General features: G+C 40.6%; 1 protein-coding gene across 1 annotated transcript; it reads left to right on the forward strand.

The window, feature by feature from the left end:
* The first annotated feature begins 325 nt into the window (after nt 1-325).
* On the forward strand, nt 326-21,081 carry LOC109461504 (serine/threonine-protein kinase Nek10-like). The gene is made up of 36 exons (XM_019757876.1): nt 326-563; nt 1,888-1,996; nt 2,529-2,589; nt 3,125-3,264; nt 3,923-4,021; nt 4,549-4,633; nt 4,851-4,892; nt 5,055-5,133; nt 5,544-5,611; nt 5,850-5,929; nt 6,432-6,518; nt 6,931-7,020; nt 7,289-7,328; nt 7,696-7,787; nt 8,328-8,479; nt 8,928-9,067; nt 9,268-9,332; nt 9,730-9,832; nt 10,293-10,421; nt 10,927-10,971; nt 11,229-11,370; nt 11,804-11,925; nt 12,496-12,598; nt 13,123-13,201; nt 13,487-13,616; nt 14,113-14,183; nt 14,520-14,669; nt 15,687-15,922; nt 16,345-16,554; nt 17,058-17,211; nt 17,404-17,456; nt 17,934-18,049; nt 18,344-18,454; nt 18,842-18,947; nt 19,505-19,634; nt 19,971-21,081. The coding sequence occupies exons 2-36, from the start codon at nt 1,947-1,949 to the stop codon at nt 20,029-20,031; spliced, it is 3,621 nt and encodes a 1,206-aa protein (XP_019613435.1). The 5' UTR covers nt 326-563; nt 1,888-1,946; the 3' UTR covers nt 20,032-21,081.
* The last annotated feature ends 429 nt before the right edge of the window (nt 21,082-21,510 follow it).

Below are 21,510 nucleotides of genomic sequence, written 5' to 3' on the forward strand. Positions count from 1 at the left end.
CCAATTTCTACTATTTCCTGTCGCTTCCCGAAGCCTGTTAGAGGCTACTGCCCCAAACTCCTACTCTCCAAGCAGAGGTTTGGGTTTTGGGGGTATTTTTAGCGTGTTTTGAGGCTTTTTTTTTATCGGGGTTTCCCTTTTGCACTGAATTTTTCCCCACCAGTTGGGTTTGGTGGGAAAAAAATTGCAAGTGCAAAACCCCGATAAAAAAGCCTAAAAACACGCTAAAAATACCCCCCAAAACCCAAACCTCTGCTTGGAGAGTACCAAACTCCCCGAGTCGCCCGCCCACCTGTCCAGATGAGAGAACTCTTCCGATTGGTCAGATCCGGGCGTGACGTCACCCGGTGCCTAATTTGCATGTGAATACTTGACGTCACTTTGGCAACAGGGATCGGTGGGGTACCGACTAGTGGGAGGGTGATCCCCGGTTTTTCCTGCTCAAATTCCACAAATCTACAGAACCAGTGAACTCGAAGACATCAAGACACATTCTTACCACACTCCTACAGGACTAGGTCTGGTCGTTTCGGATATCTGGCGAAGCGAGGAGCAAGAAACAGGTTCGTGTTTCGAGATTTCTAGAGGCCATCTTGTTGGCCAAACAGGAGATGAAAAAGTCAACTCGGTACTTAGCTTCATTCCTGAGTTGTCTGCGTTTGTCTCCTGTTCCTGTGTTGCCTTTTTGGTTGCGTAGGCATAGCTATATTCTGTTTTGAACGCCGTACAAGTTTTATATCTTTCTATATTCCGCCACAACCAACATATAGTGTCGATATTTGCAAGACTTTTATGTTACACAAAAATCTCCAAAAAGTGGGAGGGTCTCAAGTATAAATTCATCGCTGTCAGTCTCAGAAAGCTGTTTCAAAATCACGATGTCTTGCCAGCCCAGCGAAGTTCTGAGTTCACAATGAGATTGTTGTTGTGCGGGAAAAAATAGGAACGTTGACTTAAAACAATATTCAATTGTCAAAACAGCAAATGATCCCTTGAGAGCCATGTTAGTGTTAACCGATTTATTCAGGGTCAGGGGTCAAACTTCTAAACAGATTAAAATTTTTTACACCTTTCCAGCTATAGTCTTCTTTTTTTTAATTTAGAAAATTGTGGTGTGCGCTGAAACTAGTATAATACACACTTATGTAGTTAAGATGTATCCTGGAGTCACTTGTTAAGTTGAGTGGTTGATTAAGTTGTTTTGTCTGAAATTTGACACCTGACGTGTAGGGTAGAAACAATTCTGCAGTACAATAGTGTCACAGTGAAAACACATACTTCTCCAGTGTCATGATTTTGAAGTGAACCATGAAATCTCTGCTGAAACAAAGAGGGGCACTTAAGCAGTACAGAAACATGTAGAAAGACAAGGGGGGCTACCGGTAGTCAAACCCAGTCCCCCAGCTACAATAACAACAGCATAACCACTTGAACAAAAGGTCCAGGACCTGTCAGATAAGTCAGTTGGTGGCACTTGAAATCAACTGTTACACTTACAGGACAGTAGTCCTGAAAAATTTCTCTCAGGTGTTTTTAGTATAATGTTATGTATTTATTTTTTTGCTTAGCTGATGTATATTATATGCCAAAAAAGCAGTTACTCAAGCAACTGGATATGATTTTGGAAATGATCATAAGTTTCAGCTAGCATCCACTAGCTTTCGTCAGTGACTGAGAGACCAGAGGGGAAATGCAGGTTTATAGGCACAAACTATTGATTAATATGCAAATAAGTGAAGACAATTGACGAAAGGTAGTGGATGCTAGCTGAAACGTCTGACCATTTCCAAAATCATATCCAGTTGCTTGAGTAACTGCTTTTTGGCGTATCTTATTACCTGGATGTCTAACCTTCATTGACAATGTATATTATAATTTTCTTCCCAGAGTAGCCTGTAGTGAATCATGCTGGTTGGAGTTGGGTGATCCGAGTTGTTCCTGTCATCATGCCTGGGCAGGAGAAGAAGGGGTCCGGGAAGACCCCGGAGTCCAAACAGTAAGTACAACACTTTCATCAGTATATGTCAAGTTAATAAACAGCACCTGTTGTATCCAGAACCAAACAGACTGTACAACTCGTTCATCGACTGCACAATTAGACTGTACAATAGCCAAATGCAGACCTAGTGTTCTAGTGTTTCATGTCCCACTTTTGTATGTAATTGCCTTGTGCGTCTCTTGTACTTATGTAAAGTCCACACAATTCAGGAGTACTAGGTACCCCTGCTATGTTGACTGTTTTTAATAGAATTGAAAATTGAAATTGGAAATTTTATCCAGAACCATGCTCAGGCCCGGGTTTTGGATAGTCCATGACTGTTAGTCCAGAACCATGCCTGGAGCAAATCTACATTCTCGGATATGCGCTGACTGTCCAGATTCTGAATAGCGCATGTTTCTAGATACTGTGCCCAGAACTTGCTTATTCTGAATTTAGAAGTTGGCTATTACATTTTTTTTTACATTTTGAATATCAAAATCTGCTAATGTTGTGTCATTTCGTCTGAATTATTGTCTTGTACTTTCAGGGAGTCAAAAGAGTTAGCCAGACTTCTGGGCCTTCTCAATACACCTGCCAGTAAACAACAGGTGAGTTTATACTCCTACAAACTTCATGTTAGAATATTCACATACCATTCAATCCATTAACAGGTGTCGGACTACTTAAGCAGGGTAGCAAAGAGTAAGATAGATGCCAATTGCTAAAGGTACATCAAGCACTTGCAATGCAAAGACATAATGCAAAGATCTGTAATACTTTTGTACTCCATACATTGTAGCTGACATCCTCTTCCACTAGACAGCTAGCTAGAGCGACCAAGATTGAGAGTCAGACTGTGTGACTTTTGAAATGGAAAATTGCTAGTAGTAATCTGTTGTTATTGCAGATTAAGCAGTATTGAAGATTATGATGATGATATGATGTACTAGGTGTAAAAGTATAGATTAAAAGGCAGTAAGTCAAAACATAAAAAATTGTCTGTAGAATCCATTGAGTGATCTGTCAAACATTTTGTCGTTCAGTGGTTGCCGGCACCAGTAGAAAGAGGTTGTTATTCTAAGTGTTGATGTTACTACGTAATGTTCCTGAAACACAAATTAAACACAGCCTGTTTGTTTCCAGCTTCCGTCCATCGACGTGAGTGCCCCCTCCAAGTCCAGTCGGTATGGACAGCTGCGAGGCACCGGGAAAATCAAGTGGCCGCCCGCCCAGCCCTCCTGTCAGGAGCAGTCTACAGAGGCACTCGCTCTGGAGAAATTCAGGTTGGGCTAGAGAAGTAACATTTTCAAAGCAAATGCATAATGTTTACCTTCGGACATGGTCTGCCCTGTAAATTTTTACTCAAACACATTCACATACATGTACTATGAGTATATGGTGACAGGAGTGGAGCAGACCATGAAATTGCAACATTATGTAACCCAACACCAGTCACCATGGTGACAGACATCAATCAGGTTGGGTTACGTTAGTTTACCTTTGCAGAAGTGAAAGCATATTGTTTTGCTGTGTTTCTTCTTCTCCAAACAAATAAGGGCGATGACCTGGACCCTGTGGTGTTGGGTTGGGTTATATTATGTACCCATTTCAGGACAGAGTTACAGGGCTGGTCAGATTACATATGAATGTGTTTGAGTAAGAATAAACAGAGCAGTAGTTTGTAAGGCTAGGCCATGTGAAGGTAAACATTATGCATTTGCTTTGCAGATGTTAACTGTAGATCTTGAAATAGTCACAGTTTTTTTTGTATAATCTTGTGTGGCCACTTCTCTATCAAACACTAGTGTTCCTACTTTGTTTAAACTGCTAGATCAACACCACTGAATTCTTGAATTTCACATTATAAATATGTAAGGAAAATTACCATAAGTACCACAAAGTTAAATGAGTTAACAGTACCTTCTGTTTCTCTCCCCACAGTAAGAGATACCAGAATGACAGAGTGTTCAGTAAACACCCCATGCAGGGGTACTTCTCACAGATCTTCACAGCACTCATCAAGCACAGGCTCTGCAGCCCGTAAGTAGATGTACATTTTACCTGTATTCTCATAATTCTATTGTAATTCTATTCTATTCCATTCTATTCTATTCTACTCTATTCTATTCTATTCTATTCTATTGTATTTTCTGACTCTATAAACTTCACTCCTTAAAACTAAATCTTCTTCTCTTGCTCTTCTTGTCTTCTGTCTTTGAAGACCTCCTCTTCTGAACTAACTTTCAGGACTGTTCAAATACAGACTGTGCTGCCTGTAAGTAGATTTTACCCCCGTATTTTCATAATTCTATTGTGAGACTTTCAACATTTCCTAACTTGATTAACTGCACATCTTAACTTGCTTCTTCTCTTCATCTCTTCCTCTTCTCTTCTCCCTGTTAACACAAGTGACTTTCCAGACAGACCGTCTGACTAACAGTGAGTTCAAAGGACTTCTACCTTACTACCTACCGAAATGTGAAAATAGGTTGTCAATTTTCGGTTTGTTATCACATGAAGGAAGAAAACAAGATATAAGATATTGAGTTACATATGATTTATTGTAGGGAGTGGACAGAGCGTGCGCCTCCAGAGAACATCCTGAGAGTGGTGACCTGTCTCCGTATGCTGATGAGAGACCCCACATATCAGGTCAGTACTGGTACACAGCTAGAACTGTGTGCCAGAAGAAGTATTATAGCCTGGGTGCCATTCTCACATATAGTAGTACCAGTGTAATAGCTCAATCGGGTAGAGTGCTCGCTTTCTAACCTGCAGGAGTTCAAAGACTTTAAAAATGGTACATACATGCTTTCTCTGCTGTCTAGTGTAATTTGAGTCTCTAATTAACTGCATCTCTATTTTACAGAAAATGTTCTTTGATTTAGATGGCCTCAAGTTGCTAGCAGAGGTGAGTGGGTATCACTTTTCTTTGACTGTGTATGTGGAATGTTTTTTTGTATAACATATTCATTACACATTACGCGGCTTGGGTATCAACCAGTTAAATTACTGATGTGATGTACATAAAGGCACTGCTTGATTTTAATCATCTTATTTTCTTGTTCTGCAGCGTCTGGAGGCAGCCACCCACAGCTACCTGACTTTTGGGGAGGGGCCGTATGTGGTAGATATACTCAAGGAAATGACAAGTACGTATTTTTCTCTAACGTTGATACACTATCTGTTAATGCCGTAATCATACATAATTATCATACATGATATTTTAAACTCTTTTTTATAGTTAAAACTTTTGGTCCAACACAAAAAATTCTCTCTCTAGAGCTTTCGACCAGTCACTCTGGTCTTCCTCAGTAGACTGACCCAGTGAAGCTTGTCACGTGGCTTCTTTGAAGTGTGACGTCAACACTGGGTCAAAGGTTGCTGGTAGACGATGTCGGCCCCCATCGCGGTTCAATGAAGGGTGATGGGCCCTGATTTTAAACTCTTGTTTTGTTGTTTTGATAATTAATTCTAAATGCATGGATTGTACAGCTTCAACTGTGGACTGGCTTATAGCACAATAGCAGATGATTTTAAACACCACACCTTTTTTTTCCAGACATCTTCCAGAAGTTGTCAGTACAGGAGAAGCAGAAAGACTGGTTGGTGGCCTGTCAGGCTCACAAGGTAAAAAACACTGTTGTAAAATTACACTCAGGTAGAGACTCCAATCTGGTAGACGTCTCTCAAGACATAAAGAGCCCAAGGAGAGTCTCTGAGCATGAAAGTGAAGCATCTTTTTGTATATTACTTTCTTGAAGACTGTTGTAGGTTTTGACCAAATAGTTTCACTGTCAGTCTGTACTGAAAGTATGAACATTAACATTCCTGTGTGAGTATTTGATGATGTTACTTTGTTCCCCAGTCGCTGGTGTTGTTGCTGTCAGCCAATGATGTGATAGTTCTCCACTGTTCCCTGTATGCCCTCATCAGCCTCACACAAAGGTAGGCCGACACGTTTTAACACTTGTTCAAAGGGAAATGATGAGCACAAGCAAAGTTTATTTTTGAATGATTACTTTATGTACTATTATCAATGGCCATAACTATGCTGGGTACCATAAGACTGCCACATTTGAAAAACAAACCTTTCCAAGAATGTCTTAAACATCTGCCATCTGAAGTGTGCATAAATGTACTTTGAGGATGACTGTAATTTAATAGATATCTTTAAATTCACGTCGATGAAGGTTAGACATCCAGGTAATACGATACGCCAAAAAACAGTTACTCAAGCAACTGGATATGATTTTGAATCATATCCAGTTGCTTGAGTACCTGTTTTTTGGCGTATCTTTAAATTCACACCTTCTTTTCAATATGGTGGTCTTGTAAGGAACGTTAACCTTGCAGAGTTATAAGCATTGATGTTAATTATACTTCTTTGACTTTTAGAAATTTCTTAAACAGGAGTCATAAGAATAAGTTAACTTTTTGTTTCCTTAAGCCCTGAGCCTCGAGCTGTTATAGCAGAGCTGCACTGTGTGGAGACATTACTGAGAATACTGCAGGAGTATGACAACATGTCTAAAAGGTGAGGCATCAAGTTTGGTTGTTGTTTGTTTGACTGTTACAGTTTTGTTTACAGCACATCTGTTTTCGTGTTTGCTTGGGTTTCCATGATTATTTACACATTTATTCCACATTAAGACACACACTCACTTTTCGGTTTAGGCTCTGTTGTTCCCTGTCATCCGAGGGTATATAGACATGCTTGCATTGTCTGAGGCTTGATGGCAGCCTGTCATTTGCCTCTATCGTGTGGGTGATGTCAATGTTATGTAGGTTTATGTGGTCAAAATTCTGCTTTCCACATTTATCTAAGAGTCCACCAAAAGGTGTAGAGGTGGTTCTTTGTACAGGATTGACTGGGTACCGGTGAATTAGTAGATTTAACTTGTACCCCAGCCTGATGCATGTATGTTCTGTACATGTTTATTCTCCAGTCTTGCTGCGAGGCTGTTGCGGTCCCTCTGTGCTGACAGCCAGGCCAGGGAACAAGTCAAGATATACGACGGTGTACCTGTACTTCTCAGGTCAGTAGAAATGCATACATATTGGAATATTCTTTCAGCCTTTTCTGTATGTTTATAGTTGTGTTATAAGATTCTTCTCTTCTTTAGGGCAACAATTTTTTTGTCCCCACATCCAATTTGTCTATGATACAAACCCATGGCATGAGATTTTGTAATTGTAAAATACAGACAGGTCCAGAACTCCCATAATATGCAATCTATATCTTTGCCTAGGTCATGTAGTATTACTGGTGTGTTCAATAACAGTGTTTCATGGATCTCTCCACAGCTTGTTGCATTATGACAGTCTAAACCTGTTGTGGAATGTGGTAAGTGGAAAAATTTTCATACAATTTACTTTGTCATTGCATAAATGTCATAGCCTTCGAATTAACGTTTCCTAGTCTGCAGTTCTTTTGTACCTTGCTAGGGGGCACACATTCACTACTATCAGAGTTGAGAGCTGAGTAACCGAAATGTCTTCATGAAAAAATGTCACAAGTTTACTACAGAAACTAACTGTGTAACTAAACAATTGACTTTACATATTGTGGTATTTGTGTTGATGCAAGGTCCCAAGTTATTATCCTCTCCGCAATACATGTATTTGCAGAGAGTATGAAAACTCTGGAGCTAAAATAGGTTTGTTAACCAGGCTACAGTAATTTAGCTGCTGTTTTCCCCATGTTTTTGCAGGTGTGGATCCTGGTCCAGTTGTGTGAAGACCCAGACATGACCAATGACATCAGACTGATGGGGGGGATACCACTCCTGCTGTCTCTTCTACAGTAAGAACATAAGTTTAATAAAAGAAATAAGTAAGAACATAAGTTTAATAGCCAGCTGCCGCCGCGCCGAGTGCCTGTGAAGCCGGTGTGTTACACCGAAAGGCAGTTATACCGGCTATACTGATACAGATACAGAAAAGAGATCTCAGGCAAAACTATGGTCCTTTTTTTAATTTTGCTATACCGTACTACGTTTGAGGTTTTTCCCCAGGTCACATAGAAAAACGCTAGAAGGTGACATGTTTTCCCTGGTAAAACAAACAAACAAACAAGCAAACAAAAGCTTGTCTGTATTGGCATTACATATGCAGGTTCTGGACAAAACTCATGATTGTTGTTGACCCTGATGGGCGATACCTTTGACCCAATGATGACGTCACACTTCAGAGAAGCCATGTGACAAGCCTCACTGGGTCAGTCTACTGAGGAAGACCAGAGTGACTGGTCAAAAGCTCTAGGTGACAGCATTTACCTTTCAGGTCGTAATAAAAGTTTTACCTTAAAGTTTACACGACTCCTGATTGTTTCCCCCACTCCCAGTGACCGTAAGTTTGAGACAGACAGGACAGCGCTAACCCAGCTGTCCAGCTCGGCTGGCGCGACCCCGGGTCACGGCGGCTTCCAGGTCACCTTCCAGGGTGACGAGTCAGAGGTCAACGTCAGTGAAAAGGACAAACTTTCCTTGAAAGCAGGTGGGATTGAAATCTAGTTATGGAATCATTTTGTCCTCGAAGTGACTGAACATTTTGTAGGTGTTGATTTTCTAAACAGGCCTAAGCTTCAAGCCCACAAAAATTTAATTCTTGGATCTCAGATTTTCCACTTCTTTTTTTCTTCCAGAGTATCTTCACGAACAGTTGAAAAGAGCTTTTCCACCTAGTAATAAATTTTACAGAAAAAATTTTTCTATTTCTAAAATACACTAAAAGTTGAAATGAAATTTTAGTCTTTCATATGTGATGACTGCTACCAACACAACTAAACTCAGGCTAATAGTATACCAACCATTCTTGAAATGTGCTGTAAGACTTGAAGCAGTGAGAATTTTTCAAGTTCTGTTTTAGTTTTACTGTTGTTGAAGTACACAGTTTCTTATGAAAATTCTAGTGTATGTTAAAGCTGTTGTTTTTTTTTTGCCAGTTGTGTGCACGGCACTAACAGAACTAGTGTTGAATGACACCAACGCGTACCAGATAGTCCAGACAAACGGGGTTTACCTGATCGGACTCCTCATCATGCCTCCAGACACAGGGAACCCTGAGATATTCATAGACCTACAGGTACGATGTGGTCACTAGTTATGTATAATTATATAATGGTGAAATGGATGATTGTGTATAATTATGTAATGGTCAAAATGGATAGTGCATTGTTAGGATGGATTTGATTAATCATAAACTCTAAGGTGGTTTACTGGTGATGCAAAACAAACAAACAAGATACCAAAATTTACCAACTCTTTTTTTTCTTCATTTTCCAGAGAACAGCCTTCCGCACTCTCAGATTTCTCTTCAGTATGGAGCGGAATAGACAGCTCTTCAAGAGGTACACTCTTTTTTTTTATTAGAAATCATGACATGTGGTTCCTATTTGAAGGGGTCATCATCACCAGTACAGATTTGATTTGATTTGATTTATTGAAATTGCAACAGTGCAGTACACACGGAACAGAGGTAGCTGTTGCTGGTGTTGTGTCCCGCACATAGAAACGAATACTGGACAGACAATACTCATTTTTACTTGAGTCTAGTGGGGAAAGTCGTGTAAAGTGCCTTTCCCAAGGGCACAAGATCGATGGCATGTCAGGACTCGAACCCGGGACCTCTTGGTTCCGAGTCGCGCACGCTGCCGTTGTGCCACACGATCCCACACAGTACAGGTTAGACGTTATGTCAGGTGTAATATGTACCTCTTCACGTCACAAGTTTTGCCCTTTCCCCAGGTTGTTTCCGCCTGATCTGTTTGAGATGTTTATTGACATCGGCCACTACATTCGGGACATCAACGCCTACAAACAAGTCGTGGACAAACTCAACAGTTTACCAGTAAGTTACGACATTTCTTGTAAGTTTTAATCACAACCTTTAGCAGAAAATAACAGTTAAACTTAATGATCATGATGCTTCTTGTCATTTCTAGAATTTTGTACTACATTGTACTAGTAAGTAAAAACTCAGTTGTCCATTCAAAGATTCCCCTGAATTTTTTTACTATATTTTTTGTCAACATTTGCTCACAGACATGTGATAAATTGTACAGATATGAAATGCTTCAAATTTTACTGCTATATTCGGGAAATGAGATAAACTTTCCAAGAGCTATTTTTTACTGAGACCTTAGACCTGACTCCCCAACATGCATATTTTACAGAAACATGAGCAAACTGACACAAACATACCAAAAACCCAAACCTTCATACACACATACATGTAAGTAATAAACTAGAGTACTGGACACTGAAGTCAACCTTTAAACTGTCTGTAATTTTTCTCCATAATTCTGCAGAAAGACCAGCTGCAGGTGATTCAGCAGAGAATATTTGACACTAACCAGAACAAGGAGCCGAACACCTTCATCAGTAACTATGCTGTGTACGAGCTGCTGGGGTCAGGGGCATTCGGGAATGTGTACAAGGTAAGGGAATTGTCCTGGCACATAATATTGTATTTCCAAATGACAGCTCATCTGTGTTGGTAGAATCCATAGTTGTAAAGTTTAAACTTTGTTCCAATACACCATGAATTTTTAGTCAATCTTGTCAACCTTCATCGAATGTCTGATTCACTGAGCTGACTTTCCAGGAATGCGGAGTGAATCAGTCAGTCAACCATAGATTGTATGTTGTGCGATCACCATATGATCGCAAACTGAGGATGTAATCTTGAGATAGTTGACAATGTGCAATGCCATATGTCCTGAAAAATTCAGCTGTGTAATGTTATGGGAACTCCAGGAAAGAAATCATTTAAAAAACACTGCACCATTTCGAAAACACTGCACAAAGATAAAATTGATCTAATCGACAGACTGTTGCTACTTATATACAGAGCTTATTAATTTAGTATTTACATGCATTTGTTTGGTCAATATTGGTTTCAACTGTTTCAAAATTCAATAATGAATTTTGTTGTTTCAACAGGTAAAGAAAAAAGACTCCTCAGGGACCTTTCTTGCACTCAAAGAGGTGAGTTCGTTGAATCCTCTACATACTTTTCTGGCAATTCTGGTTGTCATTTAATATAACTTGTCAGTGTATATCTTAAACTGAAATTAAAGTCTTCAACGTCCAACCCTTGCATGACGGGGAACAACGGACGTTAAGCCGTGCAGTGAGTGAGTGATCAGTCTGCTGCAGTGCTAGAAAAATAGTATTTTGTGACATTAAAAGCTTGTAAAAAAAAATAGTGAAATTTTAAGTGCAAAACCTTGCTTTCTCCTCAGATCAATGTTCACAACCCTGCATTGGGAAAAACGGCGAAGGAGAAAGACAAGAGTATTGGAGACATTGTTGCAGAAATCAACATCATCCGGGAACAGCTGAAACATCCCAACATCGTCAGATACTACAAGACTTTTACTGAGAGTGAGCACTTATAATGAAGAGTCTGTACTTTTGTTCAGAAATCACCACAGTTTTTAGACAACGAAGTGATGATACACAAGAAGTTGCAGTTACTCAAGCAACTGGATTGATTTTGAAAACTGTCTGACATTTCGTATAGAATCCACTACTTTTCAGTACTCACTGACAAAAAGGAGTGGATGCTTCTAGAAACACCATCCAGTTGCTTGAGTAACTTTTTCTTGTGTATCACATAACTGACATTGTGTAGATAAATATGTTACATTTGCGAATGCATCTATAACAGCAACACCTGTGCTGCAGTGCAATGTGAACCAGTCAGAACTGCCCTGAGGAAGGTGACAGACGGTCACCGTAACTTGTTTGTGTGGAAAAAAAGAGCTTCTTTACTCCCATGTTACATATGTTTTTAACACTGTCATTTTTTATCCAGACGACAGACTGTACATCCTGATGGATCTGATAGAGGGCGCTCCTTTAGGGGAACACTTCAACTCGCTGAAGGAGAAGGGCGAGAGGTTTCCGGAGGACAGGATATGGAACATCTTCTTACAGGTACCGTAAAGAATTTCATCAGGTTGGAAGATACTTAGGGTATAGAATTTTCTTCATACACAACCAGTAAAGGTTCTTAAATGCTTCCACCAGTTAGAAGCTTTGAGGAAGGTGTCTGATAGACATCCAAACGTAAGCAGGTGAGAAACCTTACTGGTTGTGTAAGAAGAAAATTCTATACCCTTCTTACAGGTAATTTTACAGGAATTCTCTGGCACGTCGGCAGAACGTACTGCGCCTGTGCAAAACTTGTGATGTATGTTGCATAGCACTTCAGCAGAATGTCTTGCTAAATGTTGTATTTGCATTATCTAAGAATGGTATCCAGTCTATAGTTTTAAAATGTTGTGTCGGAAAAGATATCGTCTGCAACGGACAAGATTTTGATGCAACAATGACCAAACTTCGAATGAAACCCATGAAAAATCTGGGTTTTGCACAGGCGCAGTACGTTCTGCCAACTTCATCCATAAAGTTTACAGTCTCTATTTACAAAGTTATAGACCTGACAAATCTGCATTGGGCTGTGTTGAACATCTAACCCATTTTTGTTCATTCCTACCATTTCAGATTGTGCTAGCCTTGAGATATCTGCATAAGGAAAGGAAAATCGTCCACAGAGACCTGAAACCTGATAACATCATGCTGGGAGAAAACGACAAAGTCACCATCAGTATGTGTCATTTGTTTGTCTGTTTAATGTAGTAATCAGTCATGTACAGACCTTTTACATTAGGCCTGCCACACTAGATGCTGCACACAGCCACAACATGAACAAAACGTCTTGTACAGTATTGAGGCCACAACTGCAATACTTTACAATACTTAATACATGGAACTGATGGTGAGATCAGCACCAAGGAGAGGTCCACACTTGGGGCATCCCACTTAACAAATAGGGGCATCAACAAGTTTGGGCACACATTGTAGAGTGCTACCATCATCTTTCGAGAAGGAAGGATGTTCACAACTACTACTTAAAGACTTTTTACTTCTGCCGTATTGTTTGGGTGGCTGTGGGTTTGTGTGTCTGTTTGTCCTGACATAGTAGGTTTACAGTACGTGGGTAGGTAGATAGACAGAATGACAGGAAGTCCAAGAATTCCATACTTCTGAAATCTCTAATTTCTTGTTGCTGCCATGACCATAATTTATATGAAAATTCTTTTTTGCCCCCCCCCTACCCGCTGTTTACAGCTGATTTTGGACTTGCCCGGCAAAAGAGCAGAGAAGAGAGCAAGATGACTTCAGTGGTGGGAACCATCCTCTACTCATGGTAGGTTCTAATTCCACTTATCTATCATCTATATGTGTAGATTTATTAGGACTTTGAATGATGTAAACTGCATCTTAAGTTTGTTATATAGTTTGTCTGCCTCTTAACTCTTGCCTCATGACCTCAATGAAAAACTGCCTGAAGGCTGACTTTATCTTCTCATGAATAAACAGAGGTTCAAACAAACAAACAAACAAACAGCCACTACTTTTTGCTGAGGTAACTGCAGTGTCTTGTTCAACTGCTAGGTGGCATCACACGACAGTAACTGTTGTTTTTCTTTAGCCCAGAGATAGTGAAAAGTGAGCCGTACACAGAGAAAGCAGACGTGTGGGCGTCAGGCTGTATCCTGTATCAGATGTGCGCCCTACAACCTCCCTTTTACAGCTCCAACATGCTGTCTCTCGCTACCAAGGTACAAAATTTATGGTTTCTATCTATCTATACATGTGCTAAGTTTTCGTCTAAGCTAAACCATAGAAAATATGTGCTGAGGCAAAGCCTTGCTCTCCAACCTCCCTTCTATAGCTCCAACATGCTCTCCCCCGCAACCAAGGTACAAAATTTTTTGTTTTTACTCTGTTTCCTCTTCTTCCTCTCCAAACAGTGACCTGAACCAATGTTGTCTGTTACCATGGTAGCTAGTGTTGGGTTACATCATGTTGCAATTTCACAGAAGGAAAACATATTGTTTTTGCTATTCTTGAAAGTGTTTTTGAGTAAGAATAAACAGAGCAGTTGTTTGTCAGGCTAGGCCATTTGAAGGTAAACATTATGCATTATGCAAGGTGAAGTGGCCAAGGAAGAGAGTTGTACTTTTTCATTAGCTAGAAGTGCAATGCAGGTTTTCCTTAACCCTTACACAATGCATAATTCTTATTGAAGACATGATATTATTGTTTTTTTCACAGATAGTGAATGCTGAGTATGAACCACTTCCAGAAGACCTTTACTCCCAGCAGATCACAGGTGTTATAGGCAGGTGAGTTGTCTTATTCACACTTTCTCACAGTTATGACAATCAGTTTACCTGAACAACAAATCTATGCTTAGTGTTGCAGTAATTTAAGTTCAGAATAGGAGTATAAGGAAAGGAAATTTTGTGTTTTTTTCAGGTGGCAGCCCTGATCTCAGACAAACTCCAGGTGTTCATTTTTATTCGATAAATTATTTCTCTTTCCTCTTGTGTTTTCAGCTGTTTGACATCAGAACCCGAGGAGAGACCAGACATTGTGCAGGTGGCTGCCCTGATCTCAGACAAACTCCTGGTGTTCATTTTTATTCGATAAATTATTTCTCTTTCCTCTTGTGTTTTCAGCTGTTTGACATCAGAACCCGAGGAGAGACCAGACATTGTGCAGGTGGCTGCTCTGATCTCAGACAAACTCCTGGTGTTCATGGACCAGCTCAGGGTCAACCAGGTCAACATGGAGAAGAAACTGGAGAGGGAAAGAAAGAGAACTCAGAGGTGGGAGAAAAATAAGGCTTAGAATTTTAAAGAATGTGGTGTTTTTGGTTTCAGTCTTGAGAAAAATAGGGTCGGTAGGTCTCTTTTCCAATTTTTCTTTTTTCTTTTCTTTTTAGGTTTCGGATGAAGTGATCCAACAAAAGGAATTTGACAAATTAGAACTGAATTGGCTGAAGACCAGGGCTGTCTCGGGACCCGTCCCTCTATTTACTTGTGGCGAAGGGACAAATATTTCACTCACTGAAAATTTTGCTTCTGAAAATCATTGATTCAGAAATTACATTCAAGGGGTATAGAAATTAAGATATCAAACTGAAACGCAACAGACTTGCCAGTGGTTAAGGTTGGCAGTAAAATCCAGTTTTTGTTTTCTGAGCAGACATTTTGTGGAGGCTAACCGGCATTGTGGTGTTTTGAACACAGGGATGGGAGAGTAAAGAGACTCTTTTTACACAACCAAGAGGTTTATTCAGTCCTGCAATATGACCCTGTTAGAGAACTGCCCTGTTCTTGATGATGACGTAGTACAACAATTTGGTTTCTTTCTTCTGAATCAGACATTTTGTGGAGGCGAACCGGAACATGCAGAACTACCACCGGTTGTTCCTGGCGTCTCAGGAGCGCTAGGACAAACTGGTCAGCCTGCAGAGTACTACACAGTAGTACCTAAAGTTCTGTTAATGCAGTGAATGTTTTCTTTCCTTTCTTCGGAAACAGACATTTTGTGGAGGCGAACCGGAACATGCAGAACTACCACCGGTTATTCCTGGCATCTCAGAGGGTCAACAATGATTCAAAACACCCTATAATGATTGATGTCTACACAGCAGTACTTTTCTGCTAAATATGACATAGTAAAATTTGGTTTCTTTCACTTAAAATAGACATTTTGTGGACGCCATTCGGAACATGCAGAACTACCAACATCTGTGTTACATCTACAAATCTTTCACACTGATTTTGTGGAGACTGTTAACTGTACTAAAATTCAGGGTTTTTTTTTTCTTTCTGAATCAGGCATTTTGTGGAGGCGAACCGGAACATGCAGAACTACCACCGGTTGTTCCTGGCATCTCAGGAGCGGTACGACAAGCTGGTCAGCCTGCAGAGCAGCGGGGGGGCGTCCAGCTTCAAGGGCGGGGGGGACAGCGGGAGTGACCTCAGCGACAGCGTGTTCGCCGTGGCCGCCGCGTACGCCGAGGCCAACAAGAAGCGAGAAAACGGGAGCTCAACGTTAGCTGACAGTGAAAAAGGTTAGTAGGCTTCTATCTATTCTATTCTATCTCTTCTTTGTGGCATCGGTGGCAACATGGTACAGCGTTGGACTTGGAACCAGTAGGTCCCGGGTTCAATACTCACCATGCCCTGATGTTGTGCCCTTGGGCCCTTAACACAAGTTCCCCACCTATACGGTGGAGTGACGACAACTGAGCCTTGTCGGCTTATCTGTCAAAACGTGTGCCAAAAACCTTTGTTCCAACAAAAGTAGTAAACTTAAATTTCCGTTTTCAACTTTCGGAGAGTCAGCGAGTGCATCATACATCTGACAAAGGTTGACGAGATCGACGAAAAAATTGAATTTCCTTTTTTTTGTTTTGGAACAAAGCTTGAACGCTATAACTATGGATTCTGCCAACACAGATTCGGACAAATTATTTCTATTTTTCCACCACAGATCTGTCCAGTTCATCAGGCTCTGACCAAGAGAGCGACTCGGGCACTGCACAAAAATCCAAGAAGGCAGACAAGAAGAAGGACCTGAGCTCCTCGGGGTCCTTACAGCTTCCTCAGGGGTCTCCGGGGAAGAAGCTGTCCAAACCGACCCCTCCCACCTCCCCGCGGGCACCGCACGGGGCCAGGAGGGCTCTACAACTGGACGGGGCCGGTGAGCTGGGTTTATCTTTAAAACCCTTGACAAGTGAAGTCATTAGGATGACTACACATCATGGTTCTAGCCACACTTTGTGCACGTTACTGAAAAGAGCAGGGGTCCTTCCTGGTGTGAGTGGTTCAAAGCTAAGTTACAGACTGGTCTAAATCAACTTGTACTTACCGTACAAAACTGGAGCAGTTTACTGGTTATGTGAAACAAACAATGTATTTAATTTTAAGCCAACATGTAGATTAAAAACAACAGTTTAAATTAAAACTTGTAAATTGTATTGTTGTGATTATATTGCATAATATTGTTAGTGTAATATATTGTATAGCAAAGACTGTACTGTATCCTACAAGGATATAGAATTTTCTTCATACACAACCTAAAAGTTTCTCCCCTGCTTACGTTTCGATGTCTATCAGACACCTTCCTCAGAGCTTCTGACTGCAATGTTACTGTATTTGAAGGGAGGTCTCAAGAGTTTTGTTTTCTGTTATTTTTCCCACCAGACAAGTCAACATTCAGAAGCAGGTCCAACTCCACAGAGAAGTCGTCTACGAGTTCCCCTCCGCGTGAAAGCTCCGACAGAGTTGTGCTGCAGCACCAAACTTCCACATCTTCTACCAGCAGTGACGGGAATGGCGGGGAGCGCAGGACACAGAGGTGGGGGGACAGGCAGAGTTTGGAAAAGCCAACATGCCATATTTGGTCATGTGTGTTCTTTGATAGCCAAATATGGCCAAAGTTTTTACTCCCTCTGGAAAAGCCAGTGCTTCTGTACCATAAGCAGACTTAAAGGGATATTATGTCAGATTTAAGAGTACTAATTAAGATTTTGTCTGTCCATTTCTTCAGTTCTACCTTGGAGCTGATGAGAAGAAGACTGTCGTCCAACAAGGGAAGGCCGAGTAAGTAGAAGAAGAATTTTATCTGCAATTTTCTATGTTATCATGAAAGTTCATATATGTGTTTTCAACTAGAAAGGTAACATTGCAAAGCAAATGCATAATGTTAACCTTTGCATATGGTCTGCTCTGTTAATTCTTACTCAAACGCATTTATTTATATGGTCAGACAGGATCTAAATCTCTACTGCTATAAAATTGCAACATGATGTAACCTAACACTAGTTACCATGGTGACAGACATCTGGTTCAGGTCACTGACCTTATTGGTTTGGAGAAGAAGAAGAAAGAAACATAGCAAAAATAATAAATCTCTCCTGCTATAAAATGATGTAACCCAACAATAGTTACCATGGTGACAGATGTGTGGTTCAGGTCACTGACCTTATTGGTTTGGAGAAGAAGAAGAAAAAGAAGCAGAGCAAAAACATTATGTTTTTAAACGTAATAAACACAACTTGAATCTCTCCATCCTCCCAGACTCTGCGTCAGCTGGAGCGGCCATGCTGACCATCTCTCCTCGGAAAGTTCGGCAGATCAAAGACCCGATCCAGGAGATGTTACACCAACTGCACAAGATCATCTACATCTCACAGGTATAACATCAGTCATAACATTTGTGTTATAGTTGTTAGGGTTAGGAGGGAAGGTGTTAGGGTTAGACTTAGAGGGTTGAGTGGGACTTAAAGACTTCAAGGCATGTCATTTATCATCTGTGTGTGTGTGTGTGTGTTTCCAGATCAATGTTTGTGAACGTAACACCTAATATACAAACAGCAGAGATAGATACTTCATGCTAGCTACAGAATTTTAGCTGAAATGGCTAGATTTTAGGTTATTTCACATGGAGTATCCCAGTGTTTGACCGTTGATGTGTTGTCCCTTCCCAGCTTCCCCCCACGCTTACCCACAATCCTCGGCGGCGGGTGGTGGAGAAGTTTATGCGAGCTCTCTTCTCGCCTCAGAGCAGCTCCTTCAACCTGAAGAGTGAACTTAAGAAGGTAAGCTAGTTCCTTACTCACGTTAGTAACAATTTCCTTGTGTATGTATTAACTAGATGTCTACTCTTCATCTGTATTTGTATCTGTATAGCCAGTATAACCGCCCTTTGGCGTAACATATCAGCTTCGCAGGCACGCGGCGCGGCGGCAGCTGGCTATATCACACCAAACGACCTGTTACACTCAATCTTTGCACATTTCATTGCAGGAGTTGTTTAAAGCTTTCTAGTGATGATGCTCGAATTGTAGCAGCAAATTCTACTCTACAATTATTATAGTTCTTGGAAGATACGTGTTTTTGAAAACACCTCAATTCTTGTTCGATAAGTCTGATATTTGAAGTCATGACTGTCAGCGATGCATAATAAATGTGTTTCTTGTCCATAGCTTCTGACAGGGTCCAGGGACCTGATAGACCTGAACTTTGCCCCCTGGACGGCCAGACAGGCCACCGCTGAGGAGGCCGCCATCGCAGCTGCAGCCGATAGGCCAGGTTTGTTTGTTTGTTTGTTTGTATTTCTTTCCCCAAAGTGTGTTCGCACAAATCTACGCGAAGGCCACCGTGTCAGCCCTCCTCACTCAGGTGTAGGGACTGACACGGTCATCATACTAGGAAAGTCTGTATCTGTACATGAATCTGTATCTGATTGCAAATAAAGATCTTGAGTGATCGCCATAGATACATGCCTCTCCTTGGTGCTGAACACTATCCATACACAAACATACCTGTCCTTGGTGCTGAACACCATCCACACACTCAAACACACACACAAACATACATGTCCTTGGTGCTGAACACTATCCACACACACTCACACACACACACTCACACACACAAACATACCTGTCCTTGGTGCTGAACACCATCCACACACACACACACACACACACACACACACACACATACATACCTGTCCTTGGTGCTGAACACCATCCACACACACACAAGCAAACATGCCTGTCCCTGGTGCTGAACACACATAAGTAAACATGCCAGTATTTTAACATCATAACACATAGTCCACCATGTCCTACTGTTTGTACCCCCAGCGTTGACCAGTGTGAACAGTGTGGAGGAGGGGAACATCAGCGACGTGGGGATCACGTACGAACAGATGCAGAACATCATCGAGAGCGTTCTGGCCGAGAGCGGTTACTACGACGTTTCTCCGGCAACAAGGTAGGAGGAATGCCCCCCCCCCAGAAATGACCATGGGGGGTGAACATGTGTAGTACATAATGCATGATTTTTGTTTTGCCATTTAGGTCAACAAACCCGAAAGACTTGCACAGGCTTGCTGTTGTGCACCTCAGCATGCTGAGGGGCAAAATGACAAGCCCAAACATGTACCTGTGCAAGCACGTCTAAACCCCCGATTCGGGGAATCAATAGAAGTAAAACTTGGATAAGAAGAAGAAGAAGATGTGCAAAGGACATGATGGTCATTATCTACCATGACATTCCATGCTTAGCCTAATGTTACTCAGAATACACGTATCTTATTTTTCTTCTTAGAAATCGGATGCAGCCCCTTGGTCCGATCGAGAGGAACAGATCCTCATCCACATCATCTTAAAGGAGCCACAGAAGACATCTTGGCCAGGATCTTATTGTACAAAACTATAGAAGCAATTGGTGAAACTATGTATAAAAGTTCAAACGATGTGTTTTTATTACGTGTAAAATGTGTGTTTGTGGTTTTCTGTGCACATACACGTATATGCACTGTGTATTAGGACTGTACATATTTTGTAAGTGGGTTTTGTGACGGATTCTGTGGACACAAGTCAGATTTGTCTCATACTTAACAATCATACACACCAGCCATGTATAGGACACAGGGCGCACTGCATATTGCTGTGTAAAATGTTCAGATTGAAAACTCAATATTGTGTATAATGATTGTGGATTTGCCTACGATATAATATGTACATAGCGTATTTTATGTACAGTACATTTTCTGTGGTGGAGTAGCCATTCAGTGTTTTTAGTTCGCTTAAAAATTAATTTGTAAGTCATTTTTCTGTCCTGAAACTACCATATGCACTACCAGGACAGTCAAATGTGGTGTCTACTTGCATTGTATCATTTTAAGTGAAATGGAATAATTATAAAGTTAATTATTCAAACTGTTAATTAAGCAATTGTCTTTGGGGGCAAAGATAAGATGTCATTTTCATAACAGTATTATTGTGACTTTTGGATATAATATTGGGTAATATGTAGTTGTGTGGGGAAAGATTTTGGCATACATATTTATGTAAATTAGAACAACACAAAGCATTTTTTTCAAAATGGAGGAACTTGCTATAATAAATTGAGTGGATGTAAAAGTCCTAGTCTAGATTGAGTGAACAACTATTGCAAATAACATGCTTTTTTTTTTTTAGCATTTGACTGATACTACACTGATGTTACATTCATGTACTACATATAATATTAAGCATACTAGTATTGTAGTAGGGGATGTTGTTGCATAGTACTTATTTTTGATATGTCAGGACATTGCGCCGTGTGACTACACATCAATGCATTTTTCTGATGTCATCAGGAGTGAAATTCACCACTATGTACTGATTTTATAATGTTGTGCCAGACATGTTCTTGTTTTAAGATTTTAAAGAATCCGTCCATCTTAGTTTTCCGCAATGACAACAAATACATACTTTTTATGGAAAAACAAGAATTGTTGTGTCATGTCGAGAAGCCATGTCTTTCAAGAGTGTTACATTTTCCAGATTTAACAAATTTGTCTGAAGACCTACTCTCCAAGCAGAGGTTGATGGTGGAAGATCGTTTGCTTTTTATATATATGGACCTTTTTTTTTTCTTGTACAAAACTAAAAAAAAACAGGCTATATATAAAGCAAACAATCTTCCACCATCAACCTCTGCTTGGAGAGTTTGAAGACTGGCATATTAACTGCACTTGCAAATACCAAGTAGGATATATGGATAACCGTGTTATAACTTCATTGCAAGTGCATACCGTGACAGGTTTTTACCTTCAACGAAGAATAAGATCACTTTGTTAAATACAGATACAACAGTAAAT

Source organism: Branchiostoma belcheri, unplaced genomic scaffold (genome assembly GCF_001625305.1).
Source record: "Branchiostoma belcheri isolate BF01 breed outbred unplaced genomic scaffold, Haploidv18h27 scaffold93, whole genome shotgun sequence".
NCBI classification, from domain to species: domain Eukaryota; kingdom Metazoa; phylum Chordata; class Leptocardii; order Amphioxiformes; family Branchiostomatidae; genus Branchiostoma; species Branchiostoma belcheri.